At 46.5% G+C, this 25,563-nt stretch overlaps 1 protein-coding gene and 1 pseudogene across 1 annotated transcript; one reads left to right on the top strand and one right to left on the bottom strand.

The window, feature by feature from the left end:
* The first annotated feature begins 7,332 nt into the window (after positions 1-7,332).
* Positions 7,333-18,006, top strand: LOC118661467 (annotated as a pseudogene).
* A 1,787-nt stretch (positions 18,007-19,793) lies between these two features.
* FZD7 (frizzled class receptor 7) lies at positions 19,794-25,454 on the bottom strand. Its single transcript, XM_036320168.1, has 2 exons — positions 22,909-25,454; positions 19,794-20,033 (listed from the first exon to the last, which is right to left on the bottom strand). Exons 1-2 carry the CDS (start codon positions 24,625-24,627, stop codon positions 20,025-20,027), a joined length of 1,728 nt encoding a protein of 575 aa, XP_036176061.1. The 5' UTR covers positions 24,628-25,454; the 3' UTR covers positions 19,794-20,024.
* Between the last annotated feature and the right edge of the window lie 109 nt (positions 25,455-25,563).

Genomic DNA, 25,563 nt, shown 5'->3' with positions numbered 1-25,563 from the left:
GTCTCCTTTTTTTCCCCCCTTGACATTCCCCCAGCACCTACCCCCCCGCCCCTCGTGTCTTGTGTCCATTGGTTAACCTTATATGCATGCATATAAGTCTTTCGGTTGATCTCTTAATACCCCCCCCTCCAAACCCTCCTCAGGCTTCCCACTGTAGTTTGACAGTCTGTTCAGTGTTGCTCTGCCTCTGCATCTACCCCTGTTCATCAGTCTATACTGGTCCCCATTATCTGTCCCAACCTCACTGAAGCAGTCCCAACCTCACTGAAAAAATTTCTTTATTGATTAAGTTATTACATATGTGTCCTTATCCCAACATTACCCCTCCATTCCCCCCACTCATGCCCTCACCCCCCTGTTGTCTGTGTCCATTGGGTTAGGCCTATATGCATGCATATAAGTCCTTTGGTTGATCTCTCCCCCCTGCCCCCACCCTCCCCTACCTTCCCTCTGAGGCTTGATATATCTGATGGATGTTTCTCTGCCTCTGGATCTGTTTTTGTTTATCAGTTTATGTTGTTCATTATATTCCACAAAGGAGTGAGATCATGTGGTATTTATCTTTCTCTGACTGGCTTATTTCACTTAGCATAATGCTCTCCAGTTTCATCCATGCTGTTGCAAATGGTAAGAACTCCTTTTTTTTACCGCAGCATAGTATTCCATTGTGTAGATGTACCAGTTTTTTAATCCACTCATCTACTGATGGGCACTTAGGCTGTTTCCAAATCTTAGCTATGGTGAATTGTGCTGCTATGAACACAGGGGTGCATATATCATTTTTAATTGGTGTTCCTTCCATTGATTTTTTAGGAGAGTAGAAGAGAGAGGGAAAGGCAGAAACATCAAGGTGAGAGAAACACATCGATCGGTTGCCACCTGCACGAGCCCCGACCAGGGCCCCGGGCCAGGAAGGAGCCTGCAACCAAGGTACGTGCCCTTGACCAGAATTGAACCCAGGACCCTTTGGTCCCCAGGCCGATGCTCTATCCACTGAGCCAAACTGGCAAGGGCTCTCAGCCACTTGTAAAGGGCAATGTGAACGTGCCTTCTAGGAATTGGGTCCACCTGCAGGGAAGTCTACAAGAAGAGTCGTTGGTACCGTCCTTGTTACCCAAGAGGAACGGTCAGTGCACAGAGAGGCATAGTGGTTTGCACAGCCCCCGAGCGAACCAGAGGTGAAACAGGACCTTGTCCAATTTTGGTCCGAATCCCAGCCAGCTGTTCATCCCACTTCTGCAACAGAGTAGCAGCGTCCATTTATACGACGCTACGTCGTGGTTAATACCCAGCCGTGAACAAGTTGTGTGACTGAAGCCACCACAGCGCCCTCTTCAGCCACGAAGCTGGTGCCTGGACACTGGGCCTGGGTCTGGCTACTGGATGGCTCAAAACAATCTCCTCACCCTTGCTTCTCCTCACCTCACCTTGCAAATCTAGCTGCAAGGCAGCCTAGGAAAGCACATTTTCAGCTTCCTAACCTCCTGCACAGGCGGGAAGGTGGAATGAAGGTCGATAGAGCCATCCATGGTTATCTACCATAAGCACCAAAGACGGACAAGTTGTTTGAGAAAGTCAAAACAAAGAATTTTTTAAAATATGGGTGTGTATGTGACAATCAGCATCCCCTCCCATGATTAAGACGCTTCCCATTTGCTTGTGTTTTACACTCCCAGCTGGACTGTAAGTCTCTGGAAGGTAAGGACTAGATCCTGTAAGTCTTAGCACCTTGCATCGCATTACAGCTGCATACAGACTTGTTGCTTTCTTTTTAACATGCCCAGAGAAATGTGTACAGATCTTGGAGCCAGTATGCAAGATACATGAAAGAAGAGAATTATGTCAAAGCCTGTTTTAGCAGCTGGTAGTTTGCTGATAGTACAAAGCTTAGAGCCACAGGTTAAAGACTCTGATTAATGAAAACTCGATTTCAAAGACCGGAAGGGCATCAAGAGAATTAGCGTGGAAGATGCAGCCTTCTGAACTCGCTGGATGCTTCCAGACTCTCGAAGGACGAGTTACTTGGCTTGTTCAGAGACGAGGGCTCATTTCTCATGAGGCCAGGTCAGGTTTGAAAGAAAAGGCGAACGGCAATAAAGAATACTCTGGAATCATAGCAAGGGAGAAAGTGGCCTGACGGCTCTCTGCTTCCTTCCTCTCCCCAAGAATAAATTATGACCGAATAGCCTGCCTCGGTCAGGAGGGAGGGGACTGGAGATCTATTTACTTTAGATCTTTCTGAAGCGTTTGATTTGGGAGTCTAAACTATTTATTATGCTTTTGCTCTGGGCTTCATTTTATTAGTAGAAGTGCTCATAGTAATTGCAAGCTTTTAAATTCATGGTGGGGAGACAGTAAGAGCGGAGAAGAAGTAAAAATCACACATTCTGGTTTCTTCTGTAAAATGAATTGCTAGCGTTCACCTTGTGAACCCAGGAGCCCCTAACTCACAGGTTACCTCCCTGCCTGTTGTCCAACCCCACTGTGCAGGAAGGGGGCCCAGAGAGGAAGCCTGGGTTTGGGATTGATGGGGGAGAAATGACGGAGAGAGGGGTGTAAGGCAAGAGGGAGGACCGTATCCCTTGGGAGGCAGGTCGGGAGGCACATCCCAGCACCTTTCTCCGTTCCCCCTTTTCTCAGAGAGCCAGCCCGTGCCCAAACTCCTCCAGGCAGCAGCCCTGAAGTGAAACAGGCTGCTGACCTCTGGCTGGCCCAGGAGGCCCTGCGGTATACATTGAAGGAGGGATGGAAATCGTTTCTTCTTATCTCACAGAGCAACCCACGTTGGGGGCAGCAAACTCCCTTTCCCAGAGGCCAAAAGGTCCAGCTAAAACTCTACCACAAGTTGAGAGGCATCCATACTGTTACCACAAGCGTGGGCAGATATGAGCAGTGCCCTCTGGAGAACCTCATGCTCCCGGCCAGCCCTCTCACTCTACAACAAGTGGTCCGGGGGAGTTGTCCGACAAACGGTACATCCCAAAGGGAGATGCTGATAGCAGGGCAGCTTTGCACATTTCACGATAATCCTTCTCTTGAGTCACTGTCTAGACATAGTTAGGCGCACAAAGGGTTAACGGGCCTTGCAGGCCTCGGCTGCCAAGTACACTTAATGCTCAGCCCAGCACTCCCAGCTTGTATTCTGACGCTGTGGAGTGGCCTGTTCGTGGCATCTGGTTCCCTGGCAACAGCTTTCATGGGCTCAATCAAAGCCCTTTCTTCTTCAGAAAGCTCCTACCGAGACACCCACCACCACCGCTAATCACCATCTTAACTCCGGGTTTAGGATGCAGCTGGTAGGCAAAGTAGCATCTGTGGCTGTGAGAAGGTGCAGCCACGGACTGGGCTGGACACACCTGCCTTGCCACCACCCTCTCCCTGGAGTTCCACGGGACCACTTGGAAATGACCTGCTTTTCCTCGGGGCAGAGACAAAGGCTGGGCCAGGATGTTTCCCGGAGCCGGAGTTCTTTGTTCGGCAGGAATCCATGAGCCTCTATGATTCACGACGAGCTATTTCCTAGGCCGGTCTATGCGAGAAGTGCGGGCTCTGTGCTCTGACAAGGGGCGTCGCTGAGCGCTGATCGGAGGGGGTTCCGACAAGGAAATCCATATGGTGGGAGGCTTGTCCCGGGTCAGCCGCAAGCTGGGGAGAGACGGCCGCCTCCACCAGGACCTGGGAGGCCGGCAGCTGCTGCACCTGCCCCAAGGGGTCCCGGCAGCTCCAGATCTGCTCAGAAGAGCAGCGAACAGTAGTTCCTCACGCAGCTTTTGGGGAAATGAGATTCTCGAACAAAAATGGGCATTTGTAGGAGAATTCTTTAGTTTTACTGAGAATCCTTTTGCGTTTTCTTGTTTTGTCTAGGGAATCAATAACGTGAAAGCGACAGAATAGAGACGAGGAAGGAGGCAAGCGGCTCTCACTTCTGGTTCACTCTCTCAATCTATTTCCTCCATTTTATCTTTTTTCAAGTCAAATTTCGTCTCATGCATTTCTACTCACCGAAATCTAAACAGATAGCGAGCGTCATGCAGGAACTAAAAGTATTCAGAATTCACAGTAATATTTAGAAAAGATGTTGACTTGTGTCCTGGCCATCCACCCTAATATTTGTGCTGCCCTAACCTTCTGGTTCCTCAAAAACAAAAACAACACAACACAACACAACACAACACACACACACACACACACACACACACACACACACAACCATCCTGGTCAGAGTGTTGAAATGTAGCGGGACAGTTGTCAATTCAGCGAGGGTTTGTGGCTGCTCTGCTGGGGCAAGCGAAGGGCCTCTCCTGTGTGGGGCGCGTGTACGAGTAGCGCTCTGTGTGTGATCTACCAGCCTGTCCGCAGTTTAGCACCGTCAGGGTTCTTGGTGGTACTACCTCACATCATGTTAAAATATGTTATGGCGGGCACTTAACAAAAACAACATACATTTGAGAGCCATCTGGGGACCAGGCTTGTTCTATTTCTTATGAGATGTGTAATGAGAAAATTCTTATCCTCTGAGCCTCAGTTTCCTAATCTGAAAAATGGGGATAGTGCCTCTCGCCCTAGCTGATTTGGCTCAGTGCATAGAACATCAGCCTGCAGACTGAAGGGTCCCGGGTTCGAGTCTAGTCAAAGGCGTATGCGTGGGTTGTGGGCTCGATCCCTAGTAAGGGGCATGCAGGGGGCAGCTGATCAATGATTCTCTCTCATCATTGATGTTTCTATGTCTCTCTCTCCCTCTCCCTTACTCTCTCATATATACTAGTATATGCCTCTCACATGGTGATTTTGACCTTTTTAGCAAATGTAGGCTGAGGCATCTAATTGTTCGTCATTTGTGTTTCCTGTTTGGTTAAAGTCACATTTTTATCCTACCCTTAATTAAATTATCCCTCTCTAGGAGGTAAACAGCTTCTCTTGAAAGTCATCCAGGAGGTTCTGAAAGATATTTGGCACCCAAGGGTGACTTTGCAAAGAATGAGCTGATCACACCAACCTCCCTTAACTTTAAAACCTCCCTTAACTTTAAATATGCTGCTATTTCTCCTGAGATATCTGTCAATTTTTATTGTATGTAATTATGGTGCCCATCGTGTAATCTGGCAATCCTCCTGTGTTCTCTGAAGTGCTTGGCGGTTGTTTTGCTAGAAAACATGAAATCGTAGTCCTGCCTTCAGCAATAAATATTTGCTTCACTTCTTGTAAATGTGCCTCGCTAAGTTCTCCCATGGGCAGCCGATAACAGCTCTGTCTCAACTTACTCTCCTGCCAGCAGGGGCAGATTTCTTGTGACATAAGTTATAAGTGGCTAGACAAGTAAGAGCCTGGGAAGAAAGGGAGTACAGCAGATATTGAAACGAGACAAACTCTGAGTATTCAAGTCAAGATTCCAGTGCCCAGAGTGAGCAAGTAAGACCAACAGCCTCCGCCCTGACCCCACCCGCCTCAGGCCCCTTGCAGAATAGTGTCTCACCAGGCTCAGCAGTATCTGGGGTTGCTGCATGTAACACACACAATACAAAGTAGGAGGTATCACAAGAAAGTGCTACAGGATAAAAAGCATGAAGTTGTGTTAAGAGAGGGATGGAGAAATGCTCTGGGAATTCAGAGGGACAGAGTAGTTCCGCTCGTATAAATCAGGGCAGAGGAGCAGGTGGCAGTCAAGAGGACGTTGAAGAAATAGGTACCGCGGTGGTCATGAAAAAGCACCTCTCAGATGTCCAGCTGCGAGGAGCATAGTTGACTGAGGGTCCCAGTTGCACATTCTGAAATCTATACCTGGGTTTGCCCTGAGGCTGAGCTTCCCACAGGCTTGGTCTTTTTAAAATATATTTTTATTGATTTCAGGAAGGGAGAGGGAGAGGGATAGAAACATCAATGATGAGAGAGAATCATTGATCGGCTGCCTCCTGCACACCCCCTACTGGGGATTGAGACCACAACCTAGGTGTGTGCCCTTGACCAGAATCAAACCTGGGACCCTTCAGTCCCCAAGCCAATGCTCTATCCACTGAGCCAAACCAGCTAGGGCAGGGCAGGCTTATTCTTGAGAGACACTGCAGATATAGGACTCCTCTGGTGGGTGACTTTTGCTCAAGGACTCCCTAGCATTCTTGCCAAACATTTTTAGAACTGTAAATAGTCTAAGATAATTCCATCTACACTTTTTCCTCCCCCCTCTCCTTCACATGGTCAGACTTGTCCCTCGTCAGACAGTTCTGGCTCCCTTCTCATTTCCCCTCACAGGAAAATATGTTTTTCCTAAGAAATCTCTCCTGTTTTGATGTCCACTTCTTGGAGGAACCATATGGACACCCAATGCTGTGGAGGTGCCAGGTAAGTGTCCTCAACATATTCCCAACCTACTGTTTCATTTGCTTTGTTATTTCCCATTCTTTCCTCAGCTACCACTATGCTCTAGAAGTTGGCACTCTAGGTTATTCTCTGGAGAAGAGATATTTCAGGCAGTAAGAAGTGCCTACAGGTAAGTCCAGAGGGGGAAAGAAAGCAGACCTAGAGGATGATTAGAAAGATGTTCTAGTTTTTCCTTATTATGCTAATTATTTCTTTAAACAGAGTTTATTTGTGTATTTTTAAAAAATGGCTAACTATGATGATGTTATTGAGCTGCATCTAAGGAACAAGCATAATCAGAGACTTAAAGGCATTAGGATGCTTTTGCTGCCTCTCATTTCTGAGGCCCATCAGCAAGCCACCAATGGCTCCTGGACATACATCCTACGGCTCAGGCACCCAGATTCCAGTTCCAATTCCTGGCGGAAAGCTCAGCTTGGCCCAGCTTGGGCCAGATACCCACCCTCACAATCAGTTGTGTTCAGGGGGACTAGGTCAGGGAAGGACCGTGGCTAGTCCATGTTCTACCAACATGGTAGAGTCCATGGCTACTGTGTGCATGCTGGATGTTCCCAGAGGAAGGAAGGAGGGTTGCTGTAATGATTATGTATAAAGAGTTGGCCATCTGTTAGGCCTTCAGGATCAAACCGTGCTTTGAAATCCCCAATTCCTCTTCCAGGATTCCCAGTCTCTATCTTCCTTCTTACCTAAACTCCCTATAAAGAAAATGAGATATTTTTAATTTAGAGCTTAGAGTAGTGAGGGCCTGCAAAACGTGCCTCTGCTTTCAAGTGGGTTATGGGTTATTTTTATTTTGCCCCTTATTAAATTCCCATGGAATGTACTAATTTTTAGCAAGCAATTGGCAACACTGCTTTTGGACATTTGGAAGCACTGGGAAGAGAAAGCTCCAGCACTCCCCACTTCCCCTTCATTGCAGCTCTTTTTGGGATGACTTCATGTCAGAAGGTTAATGCTATGTCCAAGCCCACCCTGTTGGCTTCTGAAGCCAGAGCCTTTGGTGAACTTAATGCTTTAGGACACGGTGAAGGTAAGATTTTGGAAGTGCCCTCCATTATCTTGATGGCCAAGCTCAAAGCTGGGCTCCTCATCTTGCCCCTGGTGCAGCTGTGGTGTCTGCTGCCAGTTGAGGCTGCCTTTGAAAGCTGGCATTGTGCTGGAACAGACTCAAGCCCCAATGGCAGACTTGGGTTGCACTGGAGAGTAGATTTCAGCACTGTCCCTGGAATGTGAACTTTTCCTGGAAACTTTCCAGGCTGCCTCTTAGAGAACAGCAGGCATCAACATATTCACACCAGGAGTCAATTAAAGAAACCCAAATTATTGCCATTCCAATAAACAATGATCTCTCTTCCTTTTCAACTAAACTCGTTAGGATGGCCTAAACACCAGGTCTAATTACGCAATCAGATAGCATAATTCTGATTAGAAGCTTTTTGTCTAATTAATTTTCTCCTGCAACCCAACTTATTTTTAGTAAACGTTAAATATGTATTTAAATAACTTTAATGCATTTTTTCTCTAAAACCTACTGGGATTCTCTTTCATTTATCCTTCCTGCTTTTTAATGAGGCATGGATGTTCCTAGGACACATTCAGAGAGGAAAAGAGCTAGGAGAATGCCACACCTTCAAAATTTAGCCTGTGAGGTGAATACATGTACCTCAGGTACAAACACATAGATCAGACATCATAGGTTGGGGTGGGGGTCACCTAAGATGGTTCTGAATAACTGTTAAATGTTTGATCCACTGGAGGAAAAGGGGAGGAAGTAAAGTGGTGAGAATAGTAGCAGTTGATCATAACTACACCTTTCAAACTTGTCTGAAATAGACCCTCCAAGGATACTCATTTTTAACAATTATCTGCCTCCTTCTCCTTCAGTTTCCCTGTCTCTCTCTCTCACAGTAATTTATCTTCCCAAGGCACATCTACAATTTTATCTTCCCAAGGCACATCTCTGTCCTCCCCAAAGTTGTGAGATCTGCAATCCCAATGGTTTAAATACTGACCTTATAGGTAATAGAATGTGTCCTTCACATTTACTTAGCAGTGTCTGGTACATAATAGGAAGGAGGGAGGAAGGAAGAACAGAAGGAGGAAGGGGGAAAGGATGGAAGGCGTGAAGATTTTTTTATACTCTGCATGGTTAGGATTTAACAATCTCTTTAAAAAAAAAATCATCCTGCTAGTTGAAAAGCACAACTGATGAAATTTGTTGAAACTTAGTTTGACCAGATGCTGAGAGTACTGGCTAATGTATGTCTGGTACCCTTAGTATGTGCGCATGAGGAGTGGGTAATTGTGGGTGAACTCTTTTTCCTTTGTAGTGAAATTTCTGAGGGCTCTGAGTTAAGATTCTATGTTATCCTCATGTTGATGAAAATTACTGCTGTCATTTTAGGTTTCTCTCAGTTCGTTGCCCTTGTCAATTCTGATGATGAAAAAAGCTCCCTTGAAATAAAAAAAAACACAACAATACAACATACCACACAAATTCCCATAGAACTCAAGAAGCTCCTTCCCTCACCCTTTTTTGGCATTTTTTTTTCTCTTTTCTTTTTTTGTGGTGGTGAAGAGAACAGAGAATGTTAGTTTGAAGCATTTAAGTTTGATTACAATTTAGTAATTGTAGAAATTACTCTTTTCTTTTTGCTACTTTTTTATTTTATTTATTTATTTAATTTCTTTATTGATCTTTTGCTGCTTTTAGTAAGTTCTAAAACCAATGTTCCTGAAACCAATGTATTTTCTCCTTTTTTTTTTCAAATTGGCCAAGAACAGCAGAAGTAAAGGGGAAAATTCTATGTAATCATTCCTAAGAGATAATAAAAAAAATCACAACCACCAAACATGAAATAAGATTTATTTTTCTATCAATAAATCTGAATAACTCACATTGACATTACGCACATGGGAAAGGGAGAATTCCCTAAAGATTATTGCTTTAACATGTATGCACAAGGAGATTTGGGTTCACTGCTAGTGAAGAAGGGAGCCTTTAATCACATGTGGTCAAATGATCTGTTTGCACTGCTCAAAGGGAGATGATAGGGCCCACTTATCAGAGAGTCCCCAACACCAGTCAACAGGAGACCTCCCACACTCTTTGCCTTTGAGAAAAAGCCCAATTTGGCCAAACAGTAGATAAGGAAGAGAACTCACCTCTGGCTGGGCCACTGCTGGCTGGGCTTAAGTTTGATAATGTCTAATAATATCTCATGTTTACATAGGAACCTTTTCCTAGGGGCAAAGTGCTTTACCAGCATTATCTCATTAACCTGTCCTCTGACCTTAAAAACATCCACATTTTTACTGGGGCTGAGGTTGAATAGAAGAGAAAAAGAACAAAAGAATTAAATGGCAAAGCTGGATTTGGAATTCAGGTCTCTACATTGCCAGGCCAGGTTGCTCTCCTATAGTCCATCGTCATTCTGAGATGAGCGATTGAAGCCCATTCCAAACGATGGGGGCCCCATGGCTTGACATGGCCTCATTTAAAGAGGAAAAACAATTCTGCTACCCTTTTCTCTATTTAGTTGTGTCCAAAGAATTGGTGAAAAACCCTAAATATTCTACCTGTATCTTCTAATTAAGGAGCTCTTAATCTTGGTTCAATGGTTTTGGGGAGGTAGGAGGAAGTTGTCTGCAATCTTGAGTGTATATGACCAGACTTGCGTAATTTCTGGGGACTGAACCCACAGTTCTATCAAGTTTCCAAAAGGATTTATGATTTCTTGAAAAGAACCTCTAGGTTCTTAGTTTTGTTCTCCAGCTGTAGTGAGGTATTATAGCCAGTCTAAAGCAAAGCTAGTATTTAGATATTCCAACTCTATGTTCAGTTCTAATCTAGTTATGGGGTCATGGGACAGGAGAAGTGGATTTTTGCTGATAACCTATAAATCATATTTCTAAGGTTTCTAATACTTTAGTTGGCTCCAAATAAATTTCCACATGTGTTCCATTCATTCATTTTATTTATTTGTCCAACAGACAATCACTGAGGGTACTACGTTCTTACGGCTGCTTTATCAGATTACCATATACTAGGTGGCTTAAATCAACAGATATTTATTCTCTCACAGTTCTGGAGGCTCTAAGTCGGAAATAAGATGTCAACAAGACCATGTTCTCTCTGAAGGCTCTAGGGAGGACACTTTCTTGCCTCGTCTAGCTTCTGGTGGTTGCCAGCAATCCTTGGTGTTTTTGCCTTTTAGACACATAACTCCATTCTCCGCCTCTGTCATAACATGGCATTCTCCCTGTGTGTCTTTCTTCCTTTTTAAAAAAATTAGGACAATAGTCATGTTTGATCAAAGGCTTACCTTACTCCAGTATGACCTCAACTATATTAACTACATCTAACCCTATTTCCAAATAAGGTCAGGTTCTGATGTTCTGGGAAGGACATGAATCTCGGGGAACACTAACCAACTCAGTATACTGAGCATCACTTTGTACTGGATGTTCTGCTGAGCACTAGAAATTAAGTATTATAAGACAAATCACTGCCTAGGCACTAATAATACTTAATGATCTTGTTTGATTTTTTATTTATTTATTTTTTTAGCCAGTAATATCCCTTCTTCTTGGGATTCCTTTCGTTGTCCCAAGATGATGTAGGAGTGTCCCAGGGTGATGATGTAGATACCTATGTCTTTATTCTGATTTTCTTCTGGATTCACATTCCTGTCCATTTTGGCAGAGAGCAAGAGAGCTGGAGCGTATCCAATACGGGGCTCGATTAGCTTTCAGCAGTTGAAATAGCTACAGAGTCTTCCTTTCATCAAAAAATGAATTCCTGTGATACATGAGTATGTAGGCAACTGTAAACGGATCAGTGCAGAAATGGTGGGAGATGAGGCTGGAGAGCTTGATAGAGATTATGGAAGGCCTTGTATGCCGTGCTTAGGATTTTAAACAAGGAAGAGACATAGTCACAGTTGCATTTACCATGATTCTTCTGGCACAGGGTGGAGACAAATTAGAGGAGGGACCAAAATGGAGGCAGCAAGACCAGTTAGGGAGCCTTTATGGTGATATAAGCAAGAGATGGTGACCATGTGGAGGAACTAGAATTCAAATTGGTTGGCCGATTATGGGGGTTAAGAGAGAGGACAGGGCCAAGGATAAGTTGAAGCTGCTGGCAGAATAAAATATATGGCACCAGCTGTTGGATTCAAACCATTGCCCTTGTCCCAACAGTTCAGGATGCCTCGTAAACACCGAGAGCTTACAATAAAGCAAGCCAGTCCCTGGCAGTGGCAGAGGGAGCATGATATGCCTTGTAACTACTCCCTCTCCCCTGAGACAAGTCCTATAGAGGGAGCTACAATAACCGGCTCTGATAAAAATTGTCTGCTTTGCTTTATTCTTCCAACCATGCTAATGGATGGGCTTTTAAACATCCATCTGGGCTTATCCTGGATGCCCAGGTATGGAAAAGGGATCGCTCAGGCTGACGGTGACAGAGCCCATGTTGGCTGGGAGACATTCTTGTGTCCCTTGATCATCTTAGCACCATGCACTCAACAAGTGAGCTGAAGTTATTTCCCCAATCTGGAATACCAGTGGTGACTTTTTTTTCATGCTTGGAGGGAGTCATTAACTCATCTTTCCCAAACAACTCCCAAACTCCTTAGGGAATCTGTTATTACCTGTCAAATCCCCCATCTTTGAGAAATCTTGGAGATTAGATATGGTGAACCCTTGCAAGCACATTCACTGAGTCATGTGGACTTGGATGTTGATATTCTGGAGTCACTTTGTCCTGAGGGGGATGTCTTATCAAGCTCCCTTGGACCCCTTTTATGTAAAACACAACGAACTAAATCCAAACCCACTTTGGCTCCACACATCTATGAGCTTACCACTGGTGGCCATGGTCCTCCTGTGATCTCTGTTAAGTGGGATGAAGAGAGATCATGGAAAAGCAGGGCCTGATTCCCTGATAACAAGGTACACATGTCTTAGAATAAATGCATTTCACACTCCCACCCACCCTCACAAACTAATCATAGTTTTAGTGATATTCCAAAGAGGCAGAATCGATTCTATAGATGCCAACAATTTAGTAGTCATGGTTGGAAGACAAAGTAGGAAGAGGGATGCACTACAGTGTGGGAGTCAAGGGCTCTTGGACAAGTTTCTTAACCTCTTGGTGTCTCAGCTTTCTCCATCTTTAAAACGGGGATAATAGTGTTTATCTCAGAGAGCTGTTGAGGGAATCAAATAAGGTAAGGTGTGTAGAGTGGGTACCACACTCCATGTATGTGTCTGGTACATCAAAACCCTCAATTAATGTTCCTGCTTATTATGACTCTGGGATAAAGGGAATGAGAGTAATGATGGAAATTCACCTAAAAGCTGTCAAATGAATGACGAATCAAGGTGTCGGTGGCTCAGGAGCAGGGCTGTGTTCAGAATTTTTTCTTGCTATCTCCCCCTCCTGGCTTTTCCCTTTGATCTTTTTTTTTTTTTTTTAAACACATTTCATCTTTGTGTTTCCTTTTTCTGGGTGTAGAGTGACAGGTAAGAAAGATCTCTAGGTTAAAAGAAGTGTCCCTGAGGAAAATGAAGCTGGCTCCATTCTGATTTTTCTTGAAGGCTGATCCTATGCAAAAGGCTAACACTGGGTTGAATTCTTTTATTTTCTTAATCAAATAGCCAGGATTAAGAGACACAGTAATGTCTACTCCTACACACGCAGTAACCTGTTGAGTATTTCTATTCATCAGCAGAGTCCAAACCTGGTGCTCTGACTAGTAGAAGATTGTGCTTTATCATTTAACAACCAGAAAAGGCAAGTTAGGTAGCCTCCTGATTGGACAGCAGAGATGGCATTTAGATTTTTTTCAGTGGCCACTTCAACTGCTCAGTTATAAATATAAGAGTGGTGGTGAGCTCTGACTGGGGACTTAGATATCTGAAGTAAACATTTTGTACAACTTGTGGACCCCAAACCACTAGGCCAGTGGTTGGCAAACTCATTAGTCAACAGAGCCAAATATCAACAGTACAACGATTGAAATTTCTTTTGAGAGCCAAATTTTTTAAACTTAAACTATATAGGTAGGTACATTGTTATTAACTTAATTAGGGTACTCCTAAGGCTTAGGAAGAGCCACACTCAAGGGACCAAAGAGCCGCATGTGGCTCGCGAGCCGCAGTTTGCCGACCACTGCACTAGGTGAATGGAGGAATTGTATATCGCCTTCCTCTCGTCCAAGATGAACTAACTGAATTTCCTTGCTGTTTCATTTAACTCTTGCTGTGAAATATGAGCCCCCTTTTGTAGGGGGAGCTCCCCTAAAGTAGACCCTGCATGAAGAACTTGGAAGTTTAATTTTTAGCCTTCTTTTTGTCAGCCACTTGTGCTAACAGTACTAGTAAAATAAAACTTCTTTGTGACTTGAGAGGTTGGTCTGGTTTGAAACATTTGCTCTTGTTTTCCGGGGCTCTTCTGACTTTATCAAGCCATTTGGCTTCTGAAGAATGCCGCAGAAGCACTGGCAAATGCCTGCGATGCTGGAAGCTGGGCGTACTGATGGCGAATTCCTACAGCTGAGAGCTTTCTACTCTCACTGGAACATGAACGTACTTCCCGGGGACTGGCGCTGAGGTTGCCTCCTCAATTTCATTCTGCTCTGATGTAAATTATTTTCCTGACTTATTCTCACTTCAATCCTGGGCTAAATTAATAATAACAGAACGGAAGACATTAAGACCTTAGTAAATATTTGTAGCGTGGTGATTAGAGGCACAGGCTACCGCTAATTTTGCTGCTCTGAGCTCACCTTTCAGAGCTTAAAAGAGGGAACAATGGTACCCACCTCATAAGGTGGTTGTGAAGAATAAATGAGATAATTATATATTAATACCGATGCTGATATTTATTACTTATTAGATGCCAAGTGCCAGTGGTTAGGGCTTTGTGTCTTAACTACTAGGCCATTTTGTACCCAGGGCTTAGCGTATAGTCAATGTTCAAAAAAATGTGAACAATTATAAAGATCATGATCATTATCACCAAAGTGTGAACAGCCAATCTTCACTGCCCTTGACAGTATGTCTATACAATCACGCCCCCTTTCACAAAGCTCCTCCCAGCGCCTATCTCTCCCCTAGCCCTCTTGGGTTCCTTTCCTTCTAGCCACACCGAACCTCCAAAGCACACTGTTCTGAAGGAAAGCCCGCTAGATTCAGAGTCCGTGGGAGACCTGTGTGATCCTTTATTGTGGCCTGGCCTGGCCTGGCCTGGGATTACTCATGACCTTGAACAAACTGCTTCTAGCCTCATGGTTTCCCGTCTTCAGAATATGATCGAGGTCTAGTTGCCTATTTGTCGCTAGTACTGTAGGATCATGGGGAGAAGGATACAGGCATACCACGGAGATATTGCGGCTTCTGTTCCAGACCATTGCAATAAAGCAAGTATCCCAGTAATGGGAGTCACATGAACTTTTTGGTTTCCCAGTACATATAAGAGTTATATTCACACTGTAATGTAGTCTATTAAGTGTGCAATACCGTTATGTCTAAAAATACGATATTGCTAAAAAATGCTAACCATTACCTGAGCTTCAGCGAGTCATAATCTTTTTGCTGGTGTTACCTTTAGTTTGTGAAAAACGCGATATCTGCGAGGCTCAATAAAGCGGAGCTCAGTAGAACATGGTATGCCTGTGTGGTTTGCAAACACAAAGGAAGGCGTCTTTAGTGCACTCCCCACTGGAGAGACTAAGTGAGATGAGAAGCATGTGCTTAGCTCTGGCTAAGGCTTAGGAAACACGTTCCAGAAGCCAGTGTGCTGTATCCAGGGCTTAGCACAGCACCCTGGCACATCCTAGGTCCTCAACAAACGATTTGTTGGCGCTGAAGATAATGTATGATTTTAGCTCAAGGACTTGTTCTCTTCGCCTGCTGCAAGCCAGGGACCAGCTGCCACCCAGTCTCCCTCCAGCTACCCCAGACCTGGAAACTGGAGCTCAATGCTACGTGCCATTTGTTTTCCTTTGGAAATGAAAAAGTAAAACTGGTGCTAAGTTATGTCACACAAGCTTTCATTGCTGCTGCTGTATTTCCTATTCCCTGTCCTGCCATACCTCCCCCAAGATACTTTTCCCTTTGAATTGTCCTCTAGAATCTGCAAGGTCCAGCTGAAGTCTGGGGGTCATATTTTCTGAGGGTGAAAAGCTGACCATCTGAGTAGCTTGTTTTCCTTCACGACTGTATGGGACTTATTGCCCCACTGCCAACTCCCCACACATTTGTCTCTGCCTCCCAATTGCCCCCTTTTTGCTCCTAATATGCCCACCTCTCAGAGACCACTTCTTAAACTCTAAACGGAATCTGAAGCCAGGGCCAAGCAGCTGGGCGGCATTAAGGGTGGGCCTGAGCTCCCTAAGAGTTCCTGCAAAGTGAAGCAGGCCCCCAGCGAATGCACTTTGGAATCCTTCACAATAGCCTCAATTTTATTTTGTTAGTGTAAAGTCTTCTGAAAGAGATTTAGGGACAACCACCTCCATCTTTCAAATAGGAATGATTCCACATTATAGGGTTGTTATAATAACTGTGAGGATAAAGTCAAATAATGAATGTGAAAGTGGCTTTTGAAAACAGTAAATGCCACCAAATGTCAAATAATATTATTCCAAGTAACATTTGGGCTCCATATATTGCCAAACTCTGTCTAGAAATATAGTTAGTTGCTTATTTCCCCTTGGGGATGCCCTCCTTACCCTGAGCTATGTGGCAAGTTTTCCAGGTGGACTGTGCCTCTTGCTTTTATCTGTGATCCCTCTGGTCCCTGTCATAACACCTTTTATGTAGTGGCCACTTGGTCAGTACTTCTCGAACTGGGTCACTTACAAGTTATTATTGTCTTGATCAAACTTCCTTTCTTTCTACACCTGTGGCACTAATTGAGAAATTTCCAAGTGACTGAACTGCCCCCCCGCCCCATCTAAGAGAATAAGAGACACAATGTGTGTTTCCCAAAGTCCTGGCATTGTAACGGTACCCTTTTAACTAGTTCACTTTTGTATGAAATGTGAGGAACACAGATTCAGACGTAAGAAGTGTCACAAATTGGAGACTTGAAGAATCAAGTTTTATGAGGGTGAAATAAGAGAAAAATAGGCCAGATCTACAAATTGTTTAAGTCCGTGTTGGAGTGCTTTTGGTCTCTTCTGGGATTTCCTGGAGCCCCGGAGACTGGTATTCACCATCCGCATATGCATATATAAAAATATACTGTCTATAAATAGCCACCTGCCTTTTCAGTGAAATTAAAGATGGGAGAGTTGGAAGAGAATTTCCTGGTATAATTACAGGGTTCAAACCTACAGCTGTTACACTCATAGTTCTACTCAGAGAATCTCTAATATCACTATTTTCTACAAGCACATTAAAAAAAAAGATTCTACTTTTCCTCTAACAGTAAAACGCTATCAACAGGACATTTATTCTTGCCAAGATTGCTGACATACCTGCTTTAAAAGATTGGGTGTTGTGTGCGGTTATTGTGGAGACTAATTTTGTTTTATAAACTGCAGAAAATTTTCACAAGAGTTTCTGCCCCTTATCTAGGGATTAACACCAAACTCCTGCCAATATTTCTCTTAACCTTTACATGTGCCCTTTCACAAACACTCTCCCTCACATATTTTCTGCTTAGATGCACCTCTTTAAAAAAAAATCCCTGAGCTTCTAAAAGTCTTAGGTAAGAATCAACTACAGGCTGCATGCGCAAATCCACTCCGCTTCTCTGCCCCATGTGTCCACCCCCAGCCTCTTCTGGGTGCAGACATGCCCGCCCCCCCCCCCCCCCCAAGCTGTGAAGATTTGAATAATTGGTGGAACAGGCCTGGATGATCCAGAAACCTTAGAAGGAAGAACCGAGAAATGTGTGCACAGTCCATCCATTTGGTGAGCCTTCTGATGCCTTAATCTTGGGGAAGATAGAGACTGCTGATTGCATCCTCTTTGCCAGGCATGGGAGGCAGCCTACCACCATGCCTTCAAAAGTCATCAGGCGAACATCTGGGCTCTGAAGGAGGAGGCTGTTCTCATGTCACAGTGACCACAGCTTGCGGTTCCTTGAGGGAAGAGAGTCAGCCGGTGGTATTATTGGCCAGTTCATCCCAGGACCACCATGAGGCCTCCGCCCTCCTGTGATGGGAGTCGTTCCTGTGCCAGAGTGTATGCCCTACCCCAGAGACTGAGCCACTCTGCCCGCTACGAGAGTTCCTCACAGAGGCGGCTAAGAAGCTAGGACTCAGGTGCCACCCAAAAGGGACAATGCTCACAACTGTAGGACTCGTTTTAGTTCACGGACAGAAAGCTCCATGTGTCACACCTGGGGGGCGGATGTCATCCACATGACCACAGTTCCAGAGGTGCTTCCTGCTAAAGAGGCTGGACTTTGCGAAGCAAGTATCGCCATGACAACAGATTAACATTGCTGGAAAGATCAGAAGTGGTTTCAGGGGACCAGGATTTAAAGGCCCTGAAAAAAAAAGCCAATAAGATTTACTCCTCACTGCCATACCTCAGATAGGGTCCATGGAATGGTCAGAAACCCTCCCTAACCTGAAGAATAAGGCCCATTTCTCTGTTTTATTACATTAAAATAGCATGGCTGCCCAGAAGATAAGAAGACTTTCTCATTCTAGTCCTTTGGGAAATTCCTGCTCGATTAGAAACGTAGAGAAGCTTTCATGCCCCTGCCCACTAAGGAAGAAAGGTGATCAGACCATACCAGGCCAGTGTGGAAGATGCCTTCTGAAAGACATGGACTGCTTCAAAAAACAGGGAAAGCCGACAACCAGTAAACATGTGGAAAAATCCCTACACCTTAGAAAAAAAGACAAGAGCACACCATCCCTCTTCCCTCATTAAATTCATAATAAAGGGTGGGAGGCGACATCCAATTTCCTATGTTGCCAAGGAATATGAAGACAAAATGGAACTCGAACTATTGGTATCACTGTAAATCGGTACAATCTTTCTGGAGAGAGTTGGGTAAAATCAAAAGGCTTAAAAATGCTTACACTTTGTTATGCAGGTTACTTTACTCCTCTTTAAAAAATTAAAAATGCATCCAAAGAACTATATATAAAGAAGGATGTTTAATATAGTGTTAGTTTTAATAGTGAATATTCAAAACCAACTGACTGTCCAAAAATTGGGGATAAATGATGGGTTAGCTCTAATTAGATTGTGAAGCAGCCAACTGAAGATCATGTTTTTAAATACTATTTAATTAATGTCCTAAAGAAGTGGTTGCTCTATACTATAAAATGAAAAAAAGGGTATGTAAGCATTTTACAGTACTAATTTTGTTCCAAAATTCTAATTAGCAGGCTCACACACATGGCTGATGTGTTTGTAAATGCACACACACAAAAAAAAACTAGAAAAAAAAATCATCATTTGTTATTGTATTTTGGAGGTATACGGGATAATTTTAATTTTCTTTATATTTTTGTCTTTACATTTTTTCCCATATGAATATAATGAAATAGTAACGTTATTTCAAAAATAAAAATTACTTAGAAAGAAAAAAAGAACTACATTAAGGACAACCACAACGTGAAAGGAATTAAACTGAGCACTTTTATCTCTGCTTACAAAAAAGCAGGTAGTAATTTATTCATACCCAGTCTTTGTTCCCTCAGTAAAGACCGATGCTCTTCCATCTCTGAGAGCCCCGACGGACCAGGCGGTGCTGGGGAGAGGAAAGGGACACATTTACGGGAGCAGTCACGCAGCTCTCCCCGCAGAAGGGTCTAAGTGCCTGTAGCAGTTAATTTGTGAGCAAAGAACCCTGTTGGGAGCCTTCCACCTACCCTAAAAGCAAACATTCTTCTTAATAGGCCATATTAGTGTGGTGTTAAAAAAAAAAAAAAAAGCATGCTTTAACCTAAAAGGTGTCATTTTATGAACAAAAACTGGATAAACCTTAAGAGACTAGAAGTGGCTATTTTTTGCCTTCCTGGATGCCCAGATCTTCCCAGGTGAGGTGACCTCACACCCATTGTGATGCTCAGACCCAGGAGGATCTTAGAGCTGCTCTCTGCACAGAGTGCAGCCGCGTGACTTCCTCCTCCTGGGGAGGACCGTCTGTCGCTGGCTTGCACTCTGTATTTGTGAAGCGCGCCAGCCTTGTGTGTGAGCCTGTTAATTAAAACAAAAACAGAACTGTTTCTGTGGGGCTTTAGAAGTGCAGAACCTTAGAGCCGAGGAAGGGAAGAAAAACAGCAGCATCCAGGCTACTGCTGGGTCTCCAGGGCCGCCTGAGAATGAGGCAACTGTATTGTGAAAAGCCAGGAAACAGCACCTGAATTAAAGAAGAGAGGCAGGTGAAAAAAAAAAAAAAAAAAAAAAAAGCTAGCAGGCTTGGAATTGGAAGTATTTAAGAATGCCTTTATCATTTCCCCGAGGGACTGTTTAATATCAAAGTGCCTGGATAGTGAAGGCTTCTCAGTCTAATCTGATTCCAAAGTCGGCTTCTGGGACAAGAGGGAAGAATAGCTTCAGTGGCTTCTGAGGCTTTTCCTGGGGTGAGGCCTGGAGTCTATTCCTGCCAGAGCTGCTGAGTCACTGCCACCTTCACTGCCACCTCGGGGAGTCACTTGACCTCTGGTTCAGTTGACCTAGAAGGGAGAATGCAGCTTACAGCTGAGGAATGCTCCTTAGGCAAGGCCCTTGCTATTATCTGGAATCGTCCCAGGACTTTCCCAGCCACCTGAACCCAAGGGACCTAAGTATTAACAATTCAGATAAGGTTCATCAGGATAATGCAAAACACGAATCAGTTTACACACACACACGCACACACACACGCGCGCACACACACACACCCCTTACTGAATTCTTCCCAAGAAAAGCAGACCAACAATATCTTCTAGTTCTCTCTGGAATACGTACTTCACCTCTGAAGGGAAGTAAAAACATGGATCAGATAGCAGCTCTTTAAAAGCGATGCTTATTCTGTACCTTCAGTCAGTTATCCAAAGCAGGATGTGAAAAGGCTTACCGGAGTGTGTGGTGGGTGGTGTGGACAGAGGCAGGAAGCAGCAACAACAGAAAAAAAATTAAGGGACACTTAAGGCATTCATGACCTTTTAAAAGAATACAATGAAAAAGAGACCTCATAAAAAAATGTATGCACACTTTAATAGCTGATGATCGCTCAATTGATGTTTTTTTTTTTTTTTTCAGATTTAACCCATTTTGGAATTGATAATTATTCAAAGTGTGTATACATTTTTGGGGGATACCCTATAGATCACCTCTTCCTCTTTGAGACCCATCCAATGTGTTTCTCCACACCTTGTTTCCATACCACTAAAGCTTAGTTTTTTTGGCTTACTGATATATATATAGGCACTGTAAACTAAACAAACATTCACTTGGTATTTTAAAAAAAATTTATTTTGTGATCTGTACATGTGATAAAGTGGGGCTTCCTTGTAGACTTTTAAAGGCAAAACAAAACAAAAATCCAAAGTAAAAATGTATAAATACAATATATATTTTCTTACAAAAATGGGAGATTTACAAAATATACATACCACACTTGTCTATTTTACAAATTTCACATGCAAGAGATACAACACAAAAGATGCCAAAGAACTGTGTAGTGGGAGTTTTAAAAATCTGACAAGTGAGACAGTTTTTGAGGTTTAAGAAACCCAAGGTCAATAACTTTCATATAAAAAGCAGCTCCACGCGACTGAACATTATAGAAAGTAACTTGTATTCCTGACAGTACCTTCTATGATTTAAAAACTGTTCAAAACAGCATTTTAAAACTGTTTTGAGAAATAGGACAGTGTTGCAAGATTGGAGGGTGGTGTCAAAGGTGGAGTAAAGGTTAGTTCCCATGATCCTCTGCTCAGCTTTAGACCATTATGCAAAAGAATCAGAGTTCTATTATAGAAAAAAAAAGTACATGATTTAAGATTAATAAATTTAAGTCACCCAGCACATTTCAAAGGACTCCAGCATTACTTTGAAGTTTACCTTCTTTTAATGACTTTCTTTAAGAAGGGGGCCCCTCATTTGAATAGTGCTCTTCATTTACTATCATTTCTGCAGGTCACCTCCCCACCCAGCCACACAAAGACGGGATCAGCATACACATGATGTGTTATAGATGGATTTATGGGACTATGGAAACAGGACAAAAATTTTTCTTAGTTCTAAAATTTAACTTGTCTGTATTATGGAGGCTGAAAACATTATGCTCTTCCTTTTACCTAGGAGGATTCAAGTTGGAGAAAAAATATAGAAAGAAAACCTACAGGCAGGTTTCTAGGAAGAAAAAAAATGAAGGGAGGGATTTCCCTTCACATTTTAACAGAGCCCATTTCATTGGATCATGTGTTCTAAATTAAAATTGATATAAAGCAAACAACAAACCCCCTTGAATTTCCTCTGGCCAAGTCAGAATCTCTGACCCAATGGGGGTATGGAAACACACTTGCCTTTCACCTTTCCTTAAAAAGGAATGTTTATCTCAACCAAATTAACATCCAGAGAGAAACCTCAGGTTTGCACTACTTTGCCTGTAAAATTTGCTGTCTTCACAGTGATGCCTTTCCTCAGAGAGACACTTTTGTTTCCTCTTTTGTCTCTTACAACAAAGACAAGGGGGAAAATGCATTCCTGTTTTGAAAAGCAACAAGTCATCACTTCTTTTCAGGGTATCAAACAAAATAAAACACCCTTCTTTCTTCCTCCGGCTTTCCCCAGAAAATAAAAAAAAAGCAGAAATACCTACTACTCCTTTGCATCATCTCCAAAGGCTACCTTCATTTCTTTTGCATCCTCACATTAGGATTCCAGGAGGCAGGCCTCCCAAGACTTCCAAATGCTTATTTTTCAAGACTTGAAAGGAGTAAGGGGGTGGGGGGTGGGGGAAGCAACAGGCGGGAGGGGGGCAGGGCAGGAGAGACTGTGGACTGTAATGTCTGACCCTGGAAATTAACCCATCTGGGCTCCAGTTTGGCCCCAGTGAAAAGAGATTATGGTTTGACCACCGCTTGACAAGGGCACCGCAGGGAGTCCACCCTTTTTCAACAAAGCGGCCGCCGCAGACAGAGCTGTACCTTTCACCCGGGCCTCACGGGAGTGAGGACAGGCCGCTGGTCTAGCAGCAGGGGAATCGCTCACAGCCCCAGGGCAGCCGGAGCTGGGAGACACTCAGCACTCCCTGCTGTTCTCACTCCTCTCCACAGGCCCAGGCCGTCCGTACCGTACATGACAAACACCATCGTTATTAGGATCATCATCATTATCCTGCAAGTCTTTGCCAGAAGTCCTTTCATCCAAACCGTCTTCCCACTCAGGCCTCCTTTCCAAACCTCGTCCCACACCCACAGAAACCTTTTCCCTTCCAGGTCACTTCTCCTTGGAGGGGGAGGAGGTTCAGGAACAAGCCCCCCCCCCCCATTTAGAAGTTCTTTCCCTCCCGCGCCTTTCCCTCTATTAAGGAGTGGGGGGCAGAAGGGGGAGGGCTCATACCGCAGTCTCCCCCTTGCTGCTGTGGCTGAGTCTGTGGTAGAAGCGGCGCCACGACTGTAGGGTTTTGCCAGACCAGATCCAGAAGCCGGTGGTGATGCCCACGATCATGGTCATCAGGTACTTGATCATGAAGACGGTGAAGTCGGGGCTCATGGGCGGGAAGTGGCCGGGCGGGCAGGGCACCGCGTAGCTCTTGCAGGTCTGCAGCAGCCAGGTGCGCTCCCAGTGTTCGCGGAAGGCCTGCTCGTAGAAGTAGCAGGCCAGCACGATGGTGGCGGGCACGGTGTAGAGCACGCTGAAGACGCCGATGCGCACCATGAGCTTCTCCAGCTTCTCCGTCTTGGTGCCGTCGTGCTTCATGATGGTGCGGATGCGGAAGAGCGACACGAAGCCGGCCAGCAGGAAGGACGTGCCGATGAAGAGGTAGACGAACAGGGGCGCCAGCACGAAGCCCCGCAGCGCGTCCACGCTGGACAGGCCCACGTAGCACACCCCGCTGAGCAGGTCCCCGTCCACCTGGCCCATGGCCAGGATGGTGATGGTCTTGACCGCGGGCACCGCCCACGCCGCCAGGTGGAAGTACTGCGAGTTGGCCTCGATGGCCTCGTGGCCCCACTTCATGCCGGCCGCCAGGAACCAGGTGAGCGACAGGATGACCCACCAGATGGAGCTGGCCATGCCGAAGAAGTAGAGGACCATGAAGAGGATGGTGCACCCCTCCTTCTTGGTGCCCTGCGCCACCGTGCGGTAGCCGTCGTCGGAGAAGCGCTCCACGCACACTGCGCGGTCCTCCAGCAGGAAGCCGGCCACGTGCGCCACGGCCACCATGAAGTAGCAGCCCGACAGGAAGATGATGGGCCGCTCGGGGTAGCTGAAGCGCCTCATGTCCACCAGGTAGGTCAGGACCGTGAAGAGCGTGGAGGCGCAGCACAGCACCGACCAGACGCCTACCCAGAGGCGGGCGAAGCGCCGCTCCTCCTCCTTAAAGTACATGAGGCCGTTGGCGCGGCCAGGCTCGCACGGGGCGCCGCAGTCGCGCTCGCCCAAGAAACGGTAACCCAAGTAGGGGGGGACCTTGAGCTGCCGGGGGCATGAGAAGGGAAAGGAGGACCTGCCCCTGCTCTCAGCCGCCCCCGGGGGCAGCGCGGTGAAGGGCAGGTCGGGCAAGTAGGGCGCGGTGGGGTAGGCCGTGGGGCCGCCGCCCGGACCCCCGGAGCCGTCGGACGTGTTCTGGCCCACGCAGATCTCGCCGGCGCCGTGCACCGGGAAGTTCTCGCAGCGCAGCCGCTCTGGCCACTGGAAGCCGAACTTGTTCATGAGCGCCTCGCAGCCCTGGCGGGCGCGCTCGCACAGGGAGCGGCACGGCGGGATGGCCTTATCCAGCACGGTGCACACGGGCGCGTACATGGAGCACAGGAAGAAGCGCAGCTCCGGGGAGCACTGCACCTTCACCAGCGGGTAGAACTGGTGCACCTCGAGGCCCGCATCCTCTTGGTTGGTGTGGCCCAGCAGGTTGGGCAGGATGGTCTGGTTGTAAGCGATGTCCGTGCAGAGCGGGATGGAGATGAGCTGGCAGAAGCCGTGGTCTGGCACCGAGATGCCCTTCTCGCCGTGGTACGGCTGCGCCCCGGCGCCCGCGGACAGCGCGCCTAGGAGCGCAAGCGCCAGGGCGCATAAGCCCCCGGGAGAACGCGGCGTGGCCGCGCCGGCGCCCCGCATCGCCGGCCGTGGGTGCAGCGGCGCTCTCAGCTGGAGGATCGCGACGAGGCAGCCGAGGGAGGCTCGGATCCGGGGAGGCGCCACCGCGCCCGGCGCATGAGAGTCCTCCCGGCGCCGGGGCCGGGCCGTGGGCGGCGCGGAGCCGGGGGCGCTGCAGCTGGAGTGCCCGCGCCGCGGGGGCGCCGCCGCCACCTCCGCCCAGCAGTCGCGCCGCCGCCGCCGGGGGACCAAACTCTTCGGCTCGGGCCGGGCGCGCCGCCTTCTCCTCCTGCCGCGACGTAACGGTGCGGCTTTTCCTGCGGCGAGGAGCAACAAGCGTCTCCAGTTACTCCCCTTGAAAGTTTGCCCAAGTCTCTCGACTCACAGCGCACAGCAACGCGCGCGCCCCCCACACCAAGCCCAGCCCCCGGCGGGCGAGGACCCGGCGCCGCCGCCTGCGAGCCAAGGCCGCCGCCGCGGCGGTGCTGCTCCGCCTCCTCGCCTCGAGGCTCGGCTCGCCGCCGCCTCCTCCTTCGCCTTCTTTTCAACTCCCCGCTCTTTCTTCGGCCCCCAAGGCTCGGCCCCAAGTTTCAGCCGAACGGCCGCTTCTCGCTCTGAGTCCAATCGGTGCCTTGGAACCAAGAGCTCAGTGAGTTCTTTTTCGAAATCCAGTTACACGGAGTCCGCAGCTGCGAGGTCCCGGTGCCCGCGGCCTGGGCCTGGCCTCTCCAGCCCTGAGCAGCCCTGGCCCGTGAGTCCCGGCGCCCGGCGCCCGCCGCCGCCCGCCCGCAGGGAGCGCAGAGTAACGCCTCGCAGCCGCGCCGCTCGCCAGAAGAAGCGTCGGGCTCGCGGGGTCCCGGGCCGCCCCGCCCCCTCCCCTCCCCCCATTCACAAACCACTCCGGGGGCGGGCCCTCGAGGTCCAGGGCTGCCCAATGGCAGCCTTTGTTTTCTGTGC

This window comes from Myotis myotis, unplaced genomic scaffold, assembly GCF_014108235.1.
Source record: "Myotis myotis isolate mMyoMyo1 unplaced genomic scaffold, mMyoMyo1.p scaffold_m19_p_8, whole genome shotgun sequence".
Classification (NCBI taxonomy): Eukaryota; Metazoa; Chordata; class Mammalia; order Chiroptera; family Vespertilionidae; genus Myotis; species Myotis myotis.
The sequence above is the reverse complement of the archived record's forward strand: the minus strand, read 5'-3'. Positions and strand labels throughout refer to the sequence as shown.

Coding starts and splice junctions, on each gene's coding strand:
- FZD7 (XM_036320168.1), bottom strand. CDS start 24,627: ATGCGGGGCGCCGGCGCGGCCACGCCGCGTTCTCCCGGGGGCTTATGC.